The sequence below is a fragment of the Chaetomium globosum genome, genomic scaffold (assembly GCF_000143365.1).
Source record: "Chaetomium globosum CBS 148.51 scaffold_1 genomic scaffold, whole genome shotgun sequence".
NCBI lineage: Eukaryota > Fungi > Ascomycota > Sordariomycetes > Sordariales > Chaetomiaceae > Chaetomium > Chaetomium globosum.
Window position 1 is genome coordinate 6437518 of NT_165976.1, and position 14575 is coordinate 6452092.

The following is a 14575-nucleotide window of genomic DNA, read 5'->3' on the forward strand; positions in this document are numbered from 1 at the left end:
TCATTTCGCGCCCAGCAAGACAAGCCCCCCCCCCCACCTCCTCTCACAAGATTCACTAACCCCCCCAACCCAGAAAACATCAACACAACCCGCACCGCCCTGCTCACCCGCACCCTCACCCACCTGCACACCACCCTCGACACCCTCGCCTCCACCCCCACCCCCTCCCCATCCCAATCTGCACCATCATCATCCCCACCAACAGCCTCAACAACCAACGCGCAACTCCTCGGCGAACTCATCCAAGCCCTACACCCGCACCGCCTCGTCTGGCCGCGCCCCACCGCCCCCTTCCCCGGCGTGTCCTTCACCACCGTGGCCGCCGCCGTCGAGGGCGGGTTGGCGGGGCATCGGCGGCGGGAGCGGGAGCAGAAGCGGGAGAAGGAGCGCGCGGCGAGGCTGGCGGTGGAGGTGGAGCCGTGGTATATGAGGAAGGCGTCGGCGGCGGGTTCAGGTTCGGTGAAGGGAGGGGATGGGCTTTGGAGTGGGGGTGCGGAGGGCGCGCGGCCGGGGTGGGGCGTTGTGGGGGGGATTCAGCTGCCGATTACGCCGGCGGCATCGCCGGAGCCGGTTTATGCTGCGGGGGGGAGGGGGTTTGAGGGGGGGGTTGGGAAGGGGGGTGGGGATGGGGATGGTGGTGGTGAGGTGAGGGAGGTTGTGCTTGGGTTGGTGGGGCTGGCGAGGTTTGGGGATGAGGTGAATGGGCTGGTGTTGGAGGGCAAGCTGGGGTATTTGTTGTATTAGTTGGGTTGTGGGGGGCCGGGGTGAGTTTCGTGTAGAGCTACTTAAGATGTTTGGTAAGGTGGGTGGTAGCTAACATGAGGTTGAGATTGGAGAAAGATGGAGAGGGGGAGAATGTGGAATTGTAGTGTATTTAGTAACTGCCTTTTGGGAAGATAACTAACAGTAATGGACATCAAACGAAGAATGTGAACTACCTTACTTATGATGGTGGCCTTAAAACGGCTCTTTTCTGTTTCGGTCCCGAGGGGCTCTATTTTAAGAAGTTCCTGGGGAAGAAAATGCATTCCCGAGCGCATCATGCACAACCCAGTGCGCGAAGCCACATGGGCTGTCTGCATTGGTGAGCCCCCGAGTCCTTTGCTGGCACAGTCATAGGATCGGACTTATCATCCAACGACTCGGATTTAAGACCAAGGGACGTACCGAATTCCTCATACATTTGACCCCGAACGACGCCTGAAGCTTGTTCGGTTTAAGCCTGGAAAAGATCACGCGGCCCCAGAGAGAGGTCCCAGGAGGGTGCGGCTGAAGCGAAAGCGAAATTGCCCACGATGCAGCTATTGAAGGCTATCCCCTTTCGGTCCTGGTCAGTCTGGTTCGGACCGGTCTGGCCACCGCCCAAAACGGTTTGGCTAGACTTTTCGTCTTGAGGCTCTGCTTTGGGCAGCGAATCGAGAAAGGTGTAAGGCAGAACGCGGCTGGGCCGGGGGGCGCCAGAAGAAGACGGGTGGAAGAGTGAAAAAGGGGCGCTTGTGCCTCGAGTATCGTGAACTCTTGGCTCCCCCGATCTCGTCACACCACTACTAAATAATAGTATTCACATACTTCGTACATCCGACGCCATGCATACGAGACTCGCCCTTTCTGCGGCCCTGATGGGCCTCATGGCTCAAGTCACTGTTAGTCCCCGCTCGTAGCCCATTGGTTCAGTCGTCATGTTCCTAACGGCTCTCCCCCAACCCAGAGCGCCACCTCCTGCACCTCCAGCAACGCCACACCCCTCGAAAAGTACATCAGCGAATCCGGCGGCGGCGGTGGCGGCGGCGGCTTCGACGTCTTCCTCTCGTACGACCCTTTCGCCATAGTCAGCAACGCGGTCAAGAAGCGGGACACGCCCAACGCGCGGCTGGCCAACGTGGCCAACATCATCCCGCGCGACGCGGCCACGGTGGAGTGCTCGGCCTCGGAGATGTGCTTCTCGGTGCAGAACTCGCCCTTCTGCCTCAACCTCGTCAACGGCGACTTCCACGACGGCCAGGGCACCACGGGCAACGCCCTGACGGGTGACTACACGCTGGGCGATGGCCGCAAGGGGAATCTGTATAACGGGCCGTATCCCCAGCCGACGGCGGCGGGGAATACGAATGCGAAGGCGACGCCGGCTGCTGGCTCGGGGAGCGGTAACGGTAGCGGGAGTGAAGGTGGCGGTTCTGGTGCAGCCCAGACGGCGGCGTCCAATGCCGGGGCGGGTCCTGGCGTCACTTCCACGAGTGTGACTCCGGCTGCCACGGGGGCCGGGGAGAACGCGGCTGCTAACGGCAAGGTCGGCAGGGCGGTCGTTGTTGGTGCGGCGGGCCTTCTCGGTGCTCTTCTGCTCTAAGAGCACGGCGTGTCGCTTCGCGTATGTGCTTGATCTTTCTGGAACTCGGCATCTTGTGGTCCTCATAATACGTTCCCTTCACAGTTCAAAGATCGAAGAGGATAGATTGCATCCATTGTCCTCAGCCAGGGTGTAGGTGGAAGGTTCATTGCGACGTATAGCTCCCGTGTCTCGCTTAATCATTAACTCAAGTCTCCCGGGCTGTCAGTGCCCGGGTACTCCTCTGATTACCTGCTGCCTTGGCCGCCATTAGGTATTAAAGAGTGAGTACAAAATCATTAAATCATACCCATCATGCACCTTGCCCATCATGCACCTCGACCGTCATGCACCTTGAGCCCCCGTATGCTATGCTTAGTAACAAAAGAAACCCATGCCCATCCCCATCCCCCCGCCGTTATCCATTAGACAATTACTCCCCCTCCCACCAGTTCGAGTGCCCCATCCCCGGCCCCCTCGGCGTCGCATAATTCAGGGGCATGGGGCATGGGTCGCCCCCACCCGGGACCATCCCCCGGCGACTTGACCCCCCAAACTGCCCCGGTACCGGGTCTGCACCGGCACCCCCAAGACTCTCTCCGTATAAAACTTGAAGGAAGCGGGAGGCTGGTCACAGCCCGCCTCCCCAGCGGGCACCTCGGTCATCTCGGGCTCCCCCGCATTTCGCAGCCCCAGCCCCGTCGTCGTCCCGCCGAGAGCCGGGTCGAGATAGCTCATGGCATGGTGCGTGTAGGCCTTTGGTGGTGGTTGTGCCATTTCCGGTGCAATCGTCGCCATCGGCGGGGCCGTGGTAAGGTTGGGATAGGGATCGGGCGCGTCATAGGCGTGTGCTGGGATGGTGGCCGGGTTGGCGTAGGAATGGGGGAGGCCGTATGGTTGTGGCGGGGCCGTGACCGGGTTGGGATAGGGGTTGGTGACGTAGGCCTGCGGAGGCATCATAATCGGGCTGGGGTAGGAGCTCGAAATGTCGTACGTCTCTGTTGTTTCTCCGGCGGAAGAGCTGGTTGCGTCGGAGGAGCCGGATGAGCCGGAGGAGGTGGATGATGTGTGCTCGGTGTCCCTTTCCGACACGCTTCGGGAGATGGGTGAGGGTCGTACTGTCCTGAATTTCTTTCCTCATCCTGGACCCCGGGCCCCTTTTGTACATCTGTATTTCCTTCAGCGGCCCTGTTTGTGCCCGGCAACAAGTGTACCAGATGAGCACTAGGGCAAGGGCGACCCCGAGACAAACTCCAAGGGCAATGAGCCCTGCCGGCTGAGCCTCATCGGGGGACGATCTGGGTTTGAGGTTCCATGAAGCAAGTGTGGAGGCATGGTGTGAAAGAGGGGATGTGAATGATTGGAAAGGAGGCATCGTGGGTGAGGTTTTGTTTTATATTCTGATGAGGGAGAGTCCAGTTCGCGGTTCTTGGCCACAGCTGATTACCGGAATAGACATTACCCTGCTAATTAGATTAGTAGCAAATTGGCCGAAACAAAGTGCCATGCTTGGGTTTTTCAAGCCAACATGTGCCTCTATCATGAAATTGTTAGCCGGATATCGCCTGAGTTGTCAGGTGTTATCCGACTTCCCCCAGCCGGCGTCTCGAACACGGAAAAGTCGGTGAGACATGTCCGGACACAGGGGTGTTCGGGGATGTTGTTGTCGCCCTGCCCCCGCGCAGTTTGCGCGGCGTCCAGTCGCTTAACAGGGGCCCCTTCTATCCAAGCAGCTCCGATGTCCAATGCCGCAAAAGTGCAGCTCGGTGGATGCACAACCGCGTTAGTCGGGACCTAGCCTCCACTGGCCGCCGCGCCGGGTGGCTGCCCCGGGGCCCACCACCTCGTACCCGCACGGTGCTGCATCGGATCGGATCGTGTCGAATCGAGTGTAGATGGTTTGCATTACCAGAATGCGTATGTATGCAGCGCGGCCGTTGAGCCCACGAGCGGTCTAGACCGGTGTGAACCTGTTCCTCGGATGCCAGCGCATATCGCGTCAGGGGTTGTCCCTTAGGTTGTCCTTGGCGGCGAGGCACTGAAGCTCGAGATCAACCTCCGAAAACTAATGGCTGCTTCGCAACGGGTACACGGTAAGCGAGCTGCGATTGTGACTCGCACCCAAAACATTGGCAAGATAGGATAACAGGCAAGGCTGTGGCGATCGCTGTGTGCGACATGGAGGCTCAGCGCCAGCGGACAAGTGGCTGGGTATCGTTGGGCCGCCATGTACCTGATTCGGTTTTGGCTGCAGAAAGACAGCGGAGGGTTCCGACAGAGGCACGTCAGTGAATCAATGAGAAGCCGCCAAATCAGGGGTGGCGGCTGCACTGTGGTGTAGTGTAACGAGAATGGAATCGACCAGACCGAGCCGGTGAACGCGTGGCATGTCAACGGTCAGAGGAAGACGCCGGAAGTAAACCGGGTGGTGGAGGGTTTGAAGATGTACCTGGAGGTGAGAGTTGAGATAATTGATTGTCATCGACTCGGGGTGTCCTCGGCGCGATCAATGTCGATAGCCAACAAGTAGGTGCCCGCCCACAACTCGTAAACTCGACTACCTAGGTATTCTGCTGCACTTTGCCGACGCCTTGTGGCTTTCCGATGCCAAAACGCATCGTCAGTGAAGGCCACAACGCTTATCTTAGCCGCACTGGGTCATCTGCATTCGGCATGATAGGTGGTGTCGCCAGAACCACTCGCCACGGCGCGCGATACATGCTCAACGGCGCGCAGCGCGCTTCTGCTTGATCTTTTTTTGTGGTAGACAGCCAGCTGCTCGAGCACCCAAGGCTGTCACGGAATGACCCCGAGGCGGCCAGGGCGGCCACAGCCGACAGCGCAGGACGCCGGCAGCCAATCGCTTAAGGACCAATAAGAACTGGATTATCACTAGTTGTCAGTGATAACGGGCGATTATCACCAACAGAGTGGTGATACTAGATAGTATATAGTCACTCGTACTGGAGAGCTCTGGGAGTTCTCCAGTTAGCAATCACAACTACAGTTCGTTACAAGCTCGAAAGCCTACTGTTGAGACAAGTCTTTGTTGTGCACCCTTTGGCTGCACCGAACCTAAGCACCCTTGAGAGATTACCTTCAACCAGCGCTCGCAGTAAGCCAAACACAAGTAAGCCAAGGCAAGTCTGACCGGTCGCAAGCAAGCCAAATCGAGGCTGTTCCAAGCCAAACTGGTGCCGCATTTGGCTTGGCTTACTTGGCTAACTTGCCAAGATCTTGACCCCCCTGGCCACCCATCTAGCCACCCCATTTCTCAGGCACTGGCAATCACTGAATCGCTCAAGGTATCACCACCTCCAGCAGAGGAACGGAACATCTCCAAGGCAGACCGTTGCCTCTTCAACGCAGGTAAAACAGAAGGCTCCTTCCCCGCCTCGTATTTGCGATGCTCAGTATTGAGATGGCCGATGGGGGACGTTGTTGCCTTCCCAGCGAAGAGGGCATGATCCTCCACCCAGGGCATAGGATGCGGTGGATCGAGAGGAATCTCAACGAAGAGCGCGCCTCCCATATTATCACCAGCTTTAAGCAGTTCCTCCAGGAGGAATGCAACGACCTTGAAGGTCCTGCTCCCACAGCTCCCAACGCCACCCAGACCGAACCTCCACGCCACTTTGAAGATGACTTCCTCGGCAGTTTCGAAGATGATGTATCTGAAGAGACCTTTGGCTGGCAGGAAGAGGTGGATAAGTATCTTACGGAGCCTATTAAGCGGGTGGCAGATATTTACGCATGGTGGAGGGACAATGCAGAGCGGTTTCCACGCCTAAGCACCATAGCATTTGACCTCCTTTCCATTCCGGCGATGTCTTCGGAGTGCGAAAGGGTGTTCAGTCGAGCCAAACTGACCATCAACACGCAGAGACATAGTCTACAGGATGATGCAATCAACATGCTCGAATGTCTGAAGAATTGGGGGGGGAAAGGCATGGTTTGAAGCACCTGGATTTCATGGCGACCCCGGGGATGTCTGGAGGGGTTTTGGGGTATGGGAATGCCTGCAACCAAGGCAAGACGATAGCGACATAACAGCTGGGCTAGGCTGAGTGAGGTTCTGGGACTTGGGAATAGCTTCATATATCACGTAATTCGGGGGGCCTGCGGGCCGGATCAATTCATGCCAGGCCCCACCCAAATCTTGGCAAGTTAAACAAGGCAAGCCAAATGCATCGCCATTCAAGCCAAGTGCGGTGGCTGGGAGGCAAGCCGAGCCAAGTATGGGTCATATTTGACTTGCTTTGGCTTACTGAGAGCGCTGCCTTCAACCGAAGCTGAACCCTAACAGGACAGGGTCCTGAAGTAGGTTCGTCACAAAGGCCCAAGGGCAATAATATGTCGATTTCCGAGCACCTGGCGACAATTGAATCAAATGGTTGACCCAGTATACAGTGGTGAAAACTCGCCTGTTTTCTCTAGCCACTCATGACTTTTTTGAATCTCGTGGTCGTAAAATTGGGAGATGCCAGGCGTTGTGGGCATGTTCGACCGACGGTTTGTCGACTTGTGATTGATTTTGTGTAAGACGAAAAAGAAGAAAGAAAATGCCCATTGCAACAGGGCAGTATTAGCGGACCTGAGAATTCGAACTGATATGGCTTGCTTCAGGTTTGGCCAGCGTCCAATTCAATGATGCTTCGGTGTGACGGAAATTTTGACGCTGTGACATCGGACGCCCAAGTCGTCACCGATCAAGAGCCTCAGCCCCTTCGTGCGAGGCTGTTTTTCTGATTTCAGTGGCTGAGCAATTCAAGGCCAAAGGCCAAATCGGGAGCGGCTCGGGGCTGTCGCAACGCTGTTCCGCAATTCCGCCTCGCCTTTCCCCCTCCTCCATGGATGCGATGCCGCCGAGGTGCCCGCTCGGTTGTTTGTTGCATTGGGCAGTTTTTGGTCAAGGTGCACGCGCGTGCGAAAAAGCGCTGCTGCCACTGGACAAATTTCCCCAGGTTCGCTCAGAAGCCCCAAAACTACGACCGAATGGGGGCTTAGCGCGCCATGGTTGCGGAAGGAACCGCTAAGACGGGCCCGAGCTGAGGGTGCAGTTACCCTAGGATTACTCCGAGAGCTGCTGGGAATCCATCCGTTCCATTCGTGTGGCCATGGCAGAGAACCCGAGGTGTCCAGCAACCCCTCGATTGTGGAAGGGATAGATGGAATTGGAGAAGTTATTTTTCTGAGGGTTGCGGCTGAAAAGCGAATCGGGTACTAAAGCATCGAACTTGCCCAGCATCCATTCCATTGTCCTTTGCCAGTCCCAGTCGGTCCCCACAAAACAAGCATTCACGATCACATTTCATTCATTCAATTGCATCCAATCCATCGCCGCCCGATTGTGGGCCAAGCTGCTGCCCAGCATGCAAAACACCAACAGTCCGGACAATGCAGCCCCACCAGCATACACTGCCGAAAACACAAACAATGGGGACGACGAAACTGCTAATTTAACGGCGGCATTTGACAATCTCCGCTTGTCCATTGACCCCGGCAACCCCGAGGTCGACACATGCCTCGCCCATCTCAAGTTGCTATTTGCCTTTCAATGGATGAAGGAGGATGTTGGGTTCACCGATGGGCTCTGGGGTCTGGATGACGATCTTGCAGGCCCCATCGACCCCATCTTGAAGAAGCGGCCCGAGAAGAGAGCCGAGAAGGGGGCCGGAAACGATACTGAGACGGCCCAGCGGGCGCCAAGCGTACAGGAAAAGATGCGGAACAAGAACCTCGAAACCCTCAGCGAGATTCGCGAAAAACGCTGGGCTTTGTTTGTCGCCAGAGCCGTGGACCGGTACGAGGCCTGGTGGCAAGCCATGACCAAAACAACGGGTGCACACCCGCTGACCGAGGACGCCATGACCGTCTCCGGCTCCCCTTCGTACTCCGGCTTCACTTGGAACCTCGGCGGATCCATGCACTGGGATGAGGGCATGCTGCCACCGCTTGGTGAGTTGCCCCATCCTGGGCCATTGCTGTAGCGCGCATCCATCGCTAACAAATAACACAGACGTCCTCATGGTTTGGCATACCCACATGCTGAACCCCCGCGCGTTCCTCGAGGACTGCATGCTGGCCGGCATGGCCCCCTTCTGGGCCACCGGGATGCCGTGGCACGTCGTTGACAAGGCCATCGACACCCAGTTCAATTATAACGTCTCGGACGAGTGCAAGCGCCGCTGGAGTAAGGATACCGGTCGTGCTTGGGACAACGCCGAGGACCCCATGTTCAAGACGATCGACTGTCCCCGGTGTGGCACGCAAGCAAAAGTCCCCTGGACCACGTGCGTGGAAAAATACCGAGCCGGTCTGGAAGACCGTTCCGGCGACGGCTACGGTGACGCCAAGTTTCGATACTGGTGTCGCGTCTGCGACACCTACATTCGCAAAGAGCTCCTCGCCGTCGCCAAGTTCATCCGAGACTACAAAGCACTCACTGGACCCAACCGCCGTCCCATGCCGGGAACACTGCTCGATCCCAAGTCGGGTATTCCCACCCTGACAACGGAGCTAGCTCCGGGCGCTAAACCGAAATCAACCCTGCCAGCCCTAACGTTCCCCAACCGGCTGCTCAAGACTTGGTGTCCGAAGGGGCGTTTTGATATCAAGTGTCTCACCGACTTTGCCAAGTTTGGCAACCTGGGCCCCACGATGCACGATGCTCGCAAGGCCATCGAGGAAGTGCTGAGGACAGAAGATAACATCAAGCGGATCGACGACGTTACCTCGTCGGGCATCTACAAGCTGCCTAGCGTATCGCGGATTGCCATCCGAAAGATGATGTCACGGTACTGGGAGAACTTTAGCATCTTCGCCCTCGACCTAGGCGGCGCCGTCATGCGCCAGGGCCTCTTTGGCGAGAAGATGTGCAAGCTGGACTGGCTGCACAGCCCCTCGGTCCACAGCACCATGACCCGCCTGCTGACCAAATACGAACGCTTCCTAACCATCATGAGCAGGAACCCGCAGTGCCTCACGGTGCCTACGCTGGACGTTGATCTCGCCTGGCACACCCACCAGCTTAGCCCGGTCATCTACTACCGGTACACGGTGAATCTAGCGGAGCGCTTCATCGACCACGACGACAAGATCGCCGAGCACACGCTGAGCAAGCAGTTTGAGTGGACTAGCAAGATGTATCAAACCATGTACGGCGAGGTGTACAGCGAGTGCACCTGCTGGTACTGCGAGTGTAAGTGTGAGGGAGGCGTCGAGATCAGGCCGTGAAACTGACCATTCCAGCCATCCGGGCCTCCCACTGCAGCAGCATCGGAACGGCACTTGGCATGTCCAGGCACGACAAGAGTATGTCCCTGTAGGGGCCCCATTGTCCGACCCAAGCTAACACCGAGTGCAGTCGCCGAGTCTTTCCACGCAACGGGTGCCGCCTCTCTACGTAGGTCACTGCATGCATCTATCCCAAACACCACGAATGCAAAATAATCACCCACTTATACACCCATCCCCCCCTCGCCCGCCCACCGCCCTTCCTCTCCCCTCTCTCACCCACCCACACACACACAAACAACAACCACGCACGCATCCTAACCTCCCCCCTTCCACAGACCCACCCTCCACCTCGGCGCACATCTCGGCCCACCCAGCCGTCCTCCCCCACCCCGAAAACCCGCGCAGCTCCGTCGCCTACCTGACCACCCGCCTCGCCGACTCCCACAACCGCCGCCTCGGCATCGCCTACGCCCGCGCCTGCGCCCGCGCCGCCAAAAAAGGCCGGCCCATCCCCCAGCGCTTCGGCAGCAACAGCAACGGCAACGGCGACGGTAAGAATGCTAGCAAGGAGAAGGATGACAAGAAAAAGGGAGCGGCCGCGGAGGGCGAGGTGTACTACGACCATTGGGGGTATCCGTACATGTATGCTGGGCCGTATGCCTACCCGCTGTGGTGGACGCCGGGCATGTATTATGGCTGGTATCCCGGCTATGTGGTGGCCTGCGCGGCGGGGTCGTACGCGAATTGCGCGACGGGGACGTGTGGGGGCGGTGTCGCGGGGGGGGCGTGTGGGGGGGCTGGGGGTGAGTTACTTCTCTTTTACTTTTTTCTTATTGTCTGCTTTCTTTTTTCTGTTTTTCTTTTGTGGAGGCCAAGGGGGGCTTCTTTCTCGATGAGTAGGTATGCTGACTTTGCGTGTCATAGGGATGCGGCGGTGCTGGTGCGGGAGGGACCGGGGTTAGTGGAGGGTGTGGAGGCGGTGGTGATGGTGAGTTCAGCCCCGTTTGCTTTTCTAGCGCCGTACGGGGTTTCTGCGACGGATTCTGACCCGTATACAGGTGGAGGCGGTTGCGGAGGCGGTGGTTGTGGTGGTGGTGGTGGCTGTGGCGGTTAGTGCCCCGTCTTTGGATACACCAAATGCAAAGTTTTGGACGTTCATGTGGCAGGTGTGTTGTACATACATACATGCAAAGGAGAAACCCCTCGAGTTGGAGTTGGTAATCTGTTATGTCCATTACCAGCGGCAACCGTACTCCAAGTTCCTTTTGTCCTTTCTTTGCTTCTTCTCTGGCAAAATTACTTCAGGTTACTCTTTTCCTGCCACGCCCTTGCGGATTGGAGAGCAAGTTGCCCCCAGATACCGACGCTCACCTACCTACCGTACCCTCTAACAATCTAGGCATCTACTATGTACGGCTTGACGTCGTGTCTGGGTCTTCATTCCAGCAAGGGTGACGCCCAGTGTTCACCACAAATACCTTCATACCTAGAGATTTTGTGTCGTTCCCCCGCGAGGATATCTCGCTTCGCCCATTACCCTAGCCACCTCGTGGATCACAAAGCTCACCTGCTGGCTTACGAAATAACACATCAGACCGTCAAGCAAATCCCGGCAGCAAATGGCGCACGCCTTCTGCGCGAGCGCGTCGGGAGGGCGGCGGGAAGCCACCCGCTGCGGAAACCCGACCGAGTCCCCAAGGTGGCGCCAATACCAATCTGCCGGGACCGTCGACAACCTTGCCTGTGATACTGCAGCCGGCTCGCGTCAACACACAGTGTGAAGCGCCCTGTACCACTTTGCTGGGCCGATCCCGGGACTGTGGTACCAGATGGCGCTCCCGTGCCGCACGCGAATGGACGCCTCGATTGGTTCAGGGTGACTGCCAAGCTGCGGCGCGGCGCTTGGCTGGGGAGGCTTCTTGGTTCCGGCTCGTTCGGGGGCTTCCCGATGTCCCCGATGTACCCGTGGCTGGGAACGGGCTGGGAACTGCACAGTGACTGGACAGTGTTCATCTCAGGATCCATGACGAGTCTCCGACTCGTTTCGTTTCTGCAAGGTTGCATGTTGCCTTTTTCTCGGCTCGCTAGACGACCTGGCGCGCGGACCGTCACGGCAGCAGCTTGATGTCGGGAACTGCTGGTTGCCTTCAGGGGGCTGACCCGACAGTCTGGTTTTTACACGCCCCTCACATGCATCTTCCCGTCCCCCGTCCCCCGTCTCACGTCCACATCCACGTCCTGCTGTCCTACGTCCCACCATTCCGGCACCATGCGTGCGGGACGTTGCTGAGTCGGCCTTCAGTTTCGACGGCTGCCTGACCTGAAATGCAGAGGGGCCGCATCCTCTTGTGCTGATTCTGGGGTACCAGCTTCCCCTCTATTCTTTCGCTCCTTTAGGCCTTTTTTCCTCTCATATGCTCTTTCCTAGGCCGCTTTCCTTTGCATTCTGTCAACAGCTTCTCTCAACATGGCCGCCTTTGATCCCATTGAGTTCTTCGGAATTGGGTACAGCCGAGGCATTACTACCATTCAACACACGAGGGACCAAAAGCCAATCTTCTATCAGCTTGTCGTCGGTAGCCCCCGACGCCGTACGCTGCTCTACTAAAGAGGCAAGTCGAAGGGTATATCCACGATTCAGGGCTAATAACATTAACTTGTATCAGCGAACCGGAACGGCCATGGCTTGTCCACTTCCACTCCAGTGGCTCACGAGAACCACAATCGCTTCACCCATTCTTCGCCGACATCACCCCGGAAAGCTCGGTTTACATACCGACTGCGAGCCTTGACGTCGCCGTATTCGAATCCCCGAACGTCTCTGTCAACTCCAGCTGGGAGTCCAACCTGGACCAGCCCTTCTCCATTCGTCGATATTTGGGCAACCACGAGCGCCATGAAATGATACTGCTGTCGCTCTCGGTCGCTTCCCAACGCCCTGTGTCGTCCTTTCCCGATGCTTTGAACACTTCGCCGTCCGACGAGCCTAGAGGAGTAGGAAAACAGTCCGACGCTCTTGGGTTTGAAAAGGGGACCGAGCCTACTCCCAATGATGGCCCATTGTACCGTTACATAACAGATGTCCAGCCCCACGAGCTGCTCTCCCTGGCTCTCGAACAGAAGGGCCACCCACCAACTCAAGCTCAAAGTCCACAGCAAGACACCCAGAAGACGGAGTCTTCTATCTCGCTGTCTGCGACCTTGAATGTAGGAGAACGGCTCGAACCAGATGACGACGTCGCCCTGGCTGCCGAGGTAGCGCGCAGGTGGTAAATATCCTGGCCCTCTTCGCCTACCCTATCCCCTTACTAACAATACCTTTTCCCCCAGCCGCGAGCGACGACGACAGCGTGCCGTCGGCCAACCCCGGTTGTACAAGATGCCCCGCAAGAGGCGTAGCGAGTCACCGCCGCAAGGGCACAGGGACAAAATAGCAAGACAACGGTGAGCGCGGATACAAAGTTGGATCTAGTATGAAAAGATTAATCGTCACCGAATACGCTGACAAGCATTCGTTGCTGCGCTCATTAAATATTCTATAATCAAATGTGTTATAATATAATCACTTGACAACCCAGTCTCCCTCGAAAATCCAATACCAGGAGTACAGATGTTTCGCATCAAAGGACAGGGAGCGAAAACGGCGGGTGCCGCGCATTAGTAGATTGTATTAAGGAGTGTGTGTACATATCTGCTGTCCCAGTGCCCGCGGCTCAGTCCCTCCCCGAAATACGCCCTGCCCTGCCTCTAATCTTAAGGTAGACCCCAAACCACAAGGCTAATATCGCCTACATACCAAAACCATGTCCACCAAAGTACTCTGCCTAACACCAATCCCTGCCACCCTGATACAATATCATACAAGCGTGGTCGTCGAGTCTCTAGTCCATTAGTAATCGTCCTCCTCCATGTCGGCCCACTTGGTACTGGAGATATAAAAAGGATCGCGGTCCCAAAAGGAGACCTTGTTGGCCCCGGCGACGTCTTCCACTCCGGTGTGAATCGCCGTGTTGACCGCCGCAGCCCTTCCGACGGGAGCCAGCTCGTCCTCCTCCTCCATCATATCCGCCCACTTCGTCTTGGAGATGTAGAACGGATCGCGGTCCCAGAAGGAGACCTCGGGCTTCGTGGCGCCCCCCGCATTGGTCTGGGACGCCGTGTTGGCCGCTGTAGCTTCCTCCGTGGGAGCCGGCTCATCGTCCAACTCGTCAATGTCCGCCCAGCTCAGCTTGGAGGTGGAAAGCGGATCGCGGTCCCACCAAGACACCTTGCCGACCTGTGCGACCGCCTCGGCCCTCTTCATCGCGGCGTTCGCCGCAGCAGCCCGCGCCGCCTCAGTCCTCTCCTGTTCCACAACATTGTCCTGGGAGACGACGCTGTTTTTTTCCATCCAGGTCGAGAATCTGTCCATGGCTTCTGTCTCGGCCTCAATTTCGGTCTCGTCGTCCTCCTCAACCGCGCAGTCCTGGCCGCCCGCAGCCTCCCTGATGACCAGCTCCTCATTTTCGTGGATGGGCTGTAGGATCGGCCCAGAGTAGCTCACGACCTGCCAGCCCAAGTGCTGGGTCTCCATGGCAATCCGAATAGCCTCCGCAGCACTAGCCGCCTCAGCAGCCATAGTCTTCTCCCAGTACTCGAGGTACTCGGCGGCGGCCGCCGGGGTAACCACAGTCCCCCCATCCGGGTACTGCCACCACCCGAAATAATCAAAGAAGACATTGCACCACTGACCCACGCAGCGATGGCCGTACTCCAACCCCCGAAAATCAACCAAGCCCGACCCCTTCTCATAGACTATGTCATCCTCCCCCAGCCTACCGCACCTCACCCTCCGGCGTGGTGACGACAATGACAATCCCCGCCCGGTTCGTCTTGTCGTTTCCTTCCTCCCCTTCCCTTACTTTTCCCTCCCGATTCTTCAAACTCACCACCGTCTCCATTTCCCCCTTGCCTCTTTTAACTTCCAACCGCGCCCGGTGGCTTATACTCTTTTGCACCGGGCTCTACTTTTTG

General features: G+C 57.4%; 7 protein-coding genes across 7 annotated transcripts in view; 4 read left to right on the plus strand and 3 right to left on the minus strand.

Moving 5' to 3' along the window:
- Positions 1-744, plus strand: part of CHGG_02076 (uncharacterized protein) — a gene marked incomplete at both ends in the record, with an annotated part of 4010 nt that extends 3266 nt beyond the window's left edge. Inside the window, one exon of the mRNA XM_001221296.1 lies at positions 74-744. Within this exon, the coding sequence (XP_001221297.1) occupies positions 74-744 (671 nt within the window). The remainder of the gene's footprint in view (positions 1-73) is intronic.
- Positions 745-1041: 297 nt separating this feature from the next.
- Positions 1042-2344, plus strand: CHGG_02077 (uncharacterized protein; the record flags this gene model as incomplete). The annotated part of the gene is made up of 4 exons (XM_001221297.1): positions 1042-1084; positions 1222-1330; positions 1559-1643; positions 1709-2344. The coding sequence occupies 4 exons, from the start codon at positions 1042-1044 to the stop codon at positions 2342-2344; spliced, it is 873 nt and encodes a 290-aa protein (XP_001221298.1).
- A 471-nt stretch (positions 2345-2815) lies between these two features.
- CHGG_02078 (uncharacterized protein) lies at positions 2816-3698 on the minus strand (the record flags this gene model as incomplete). The annotated part of the gene is made up of 2 exons (XM_001221298.1): positions 2816-3321; positions 3443-3698. 2 exons carry the CDS (start codon positions 3696-3698, stop codon positions 2816-2818), a joined length of 762 nt encoding a protein of 253 aa, XP_001221299.1.
- Positions 3699-4391: 693 nt separating this feature from the next.
- CHGG_02079 (uncharacterized protein) lies at positions 4392-5074 on the plus strand (the record flags this gene model as incomplete). Its single annotated transcript, XM_001221299.1, has 4 exons — positions 4392-4416; positions 4473-4552; positions 4665-4778; positions 4889-5074. The coding sequence occupies 4 exons, from the start codon at positions 4392-4394 to the stop codon at positions 5072-5074; spliced, it is 405 nt and encodes a 134-aa protein (XP_001221300.1).
- A 523-nt stretch (positions 5075-5597) lies between these two features.
- Positions 5598-6212, minus strand: CHGG_02080 (uncharacterized protein; the record flags this gene model as incomplete). The annotated part of the gene is made up of 2 exons (XM_001221300.1): positions 5598-6013; positions 6194-6212. The coding sequence occupies 2 exons, from the start codon at positions 6210-6212 to the stop codon at positions 5598-5600; spliced, it is 435 nt and encodes a 144-aa protein (XP_001221301.1).
- A 1483-nt stretch (positions 6213-7695) lies between these two features.
- CHGG_02081 (uncharacterized protein) lies at positions 7696-12835 on the plus strand (the record flags this gene model as incomplete). Its single annotated transcript, XM_001221301.1, has 7 exons — positions 7696-8281; positions 8343-9524; positions 9898-10297; positions 10487-10550; positions 10621-10728; positions 11157-11289; positions 12186-12835. The coding sequence occupies 7 exons, from the start codon at positions 7696-7698 to the stop codon at positions 12833-12835; spliced, it is 3123 nt and encodes a 1040-aa protein (XP_001221302.1).
- Positions 12836-13451: 616 nt separating this feature from the next.
- CHGG_02082 (uncharacterized protein) overlaps positions 13452-14575 on the minus strand; it is a gene marked incomplete at both ends in the record, with an annotated part of 3921 nt that continues 2797 nt past the window's right edge. Inside the window, one exon of the mRNA XM_001221302.1 lies at positions 13452-14356. Within this exon, the coding sequence (XP_001221303.1) occupies positions 13452-14356 (905 nt within the window). The remainder of the gene's footprint in view (positions 14357-14575) is intronic.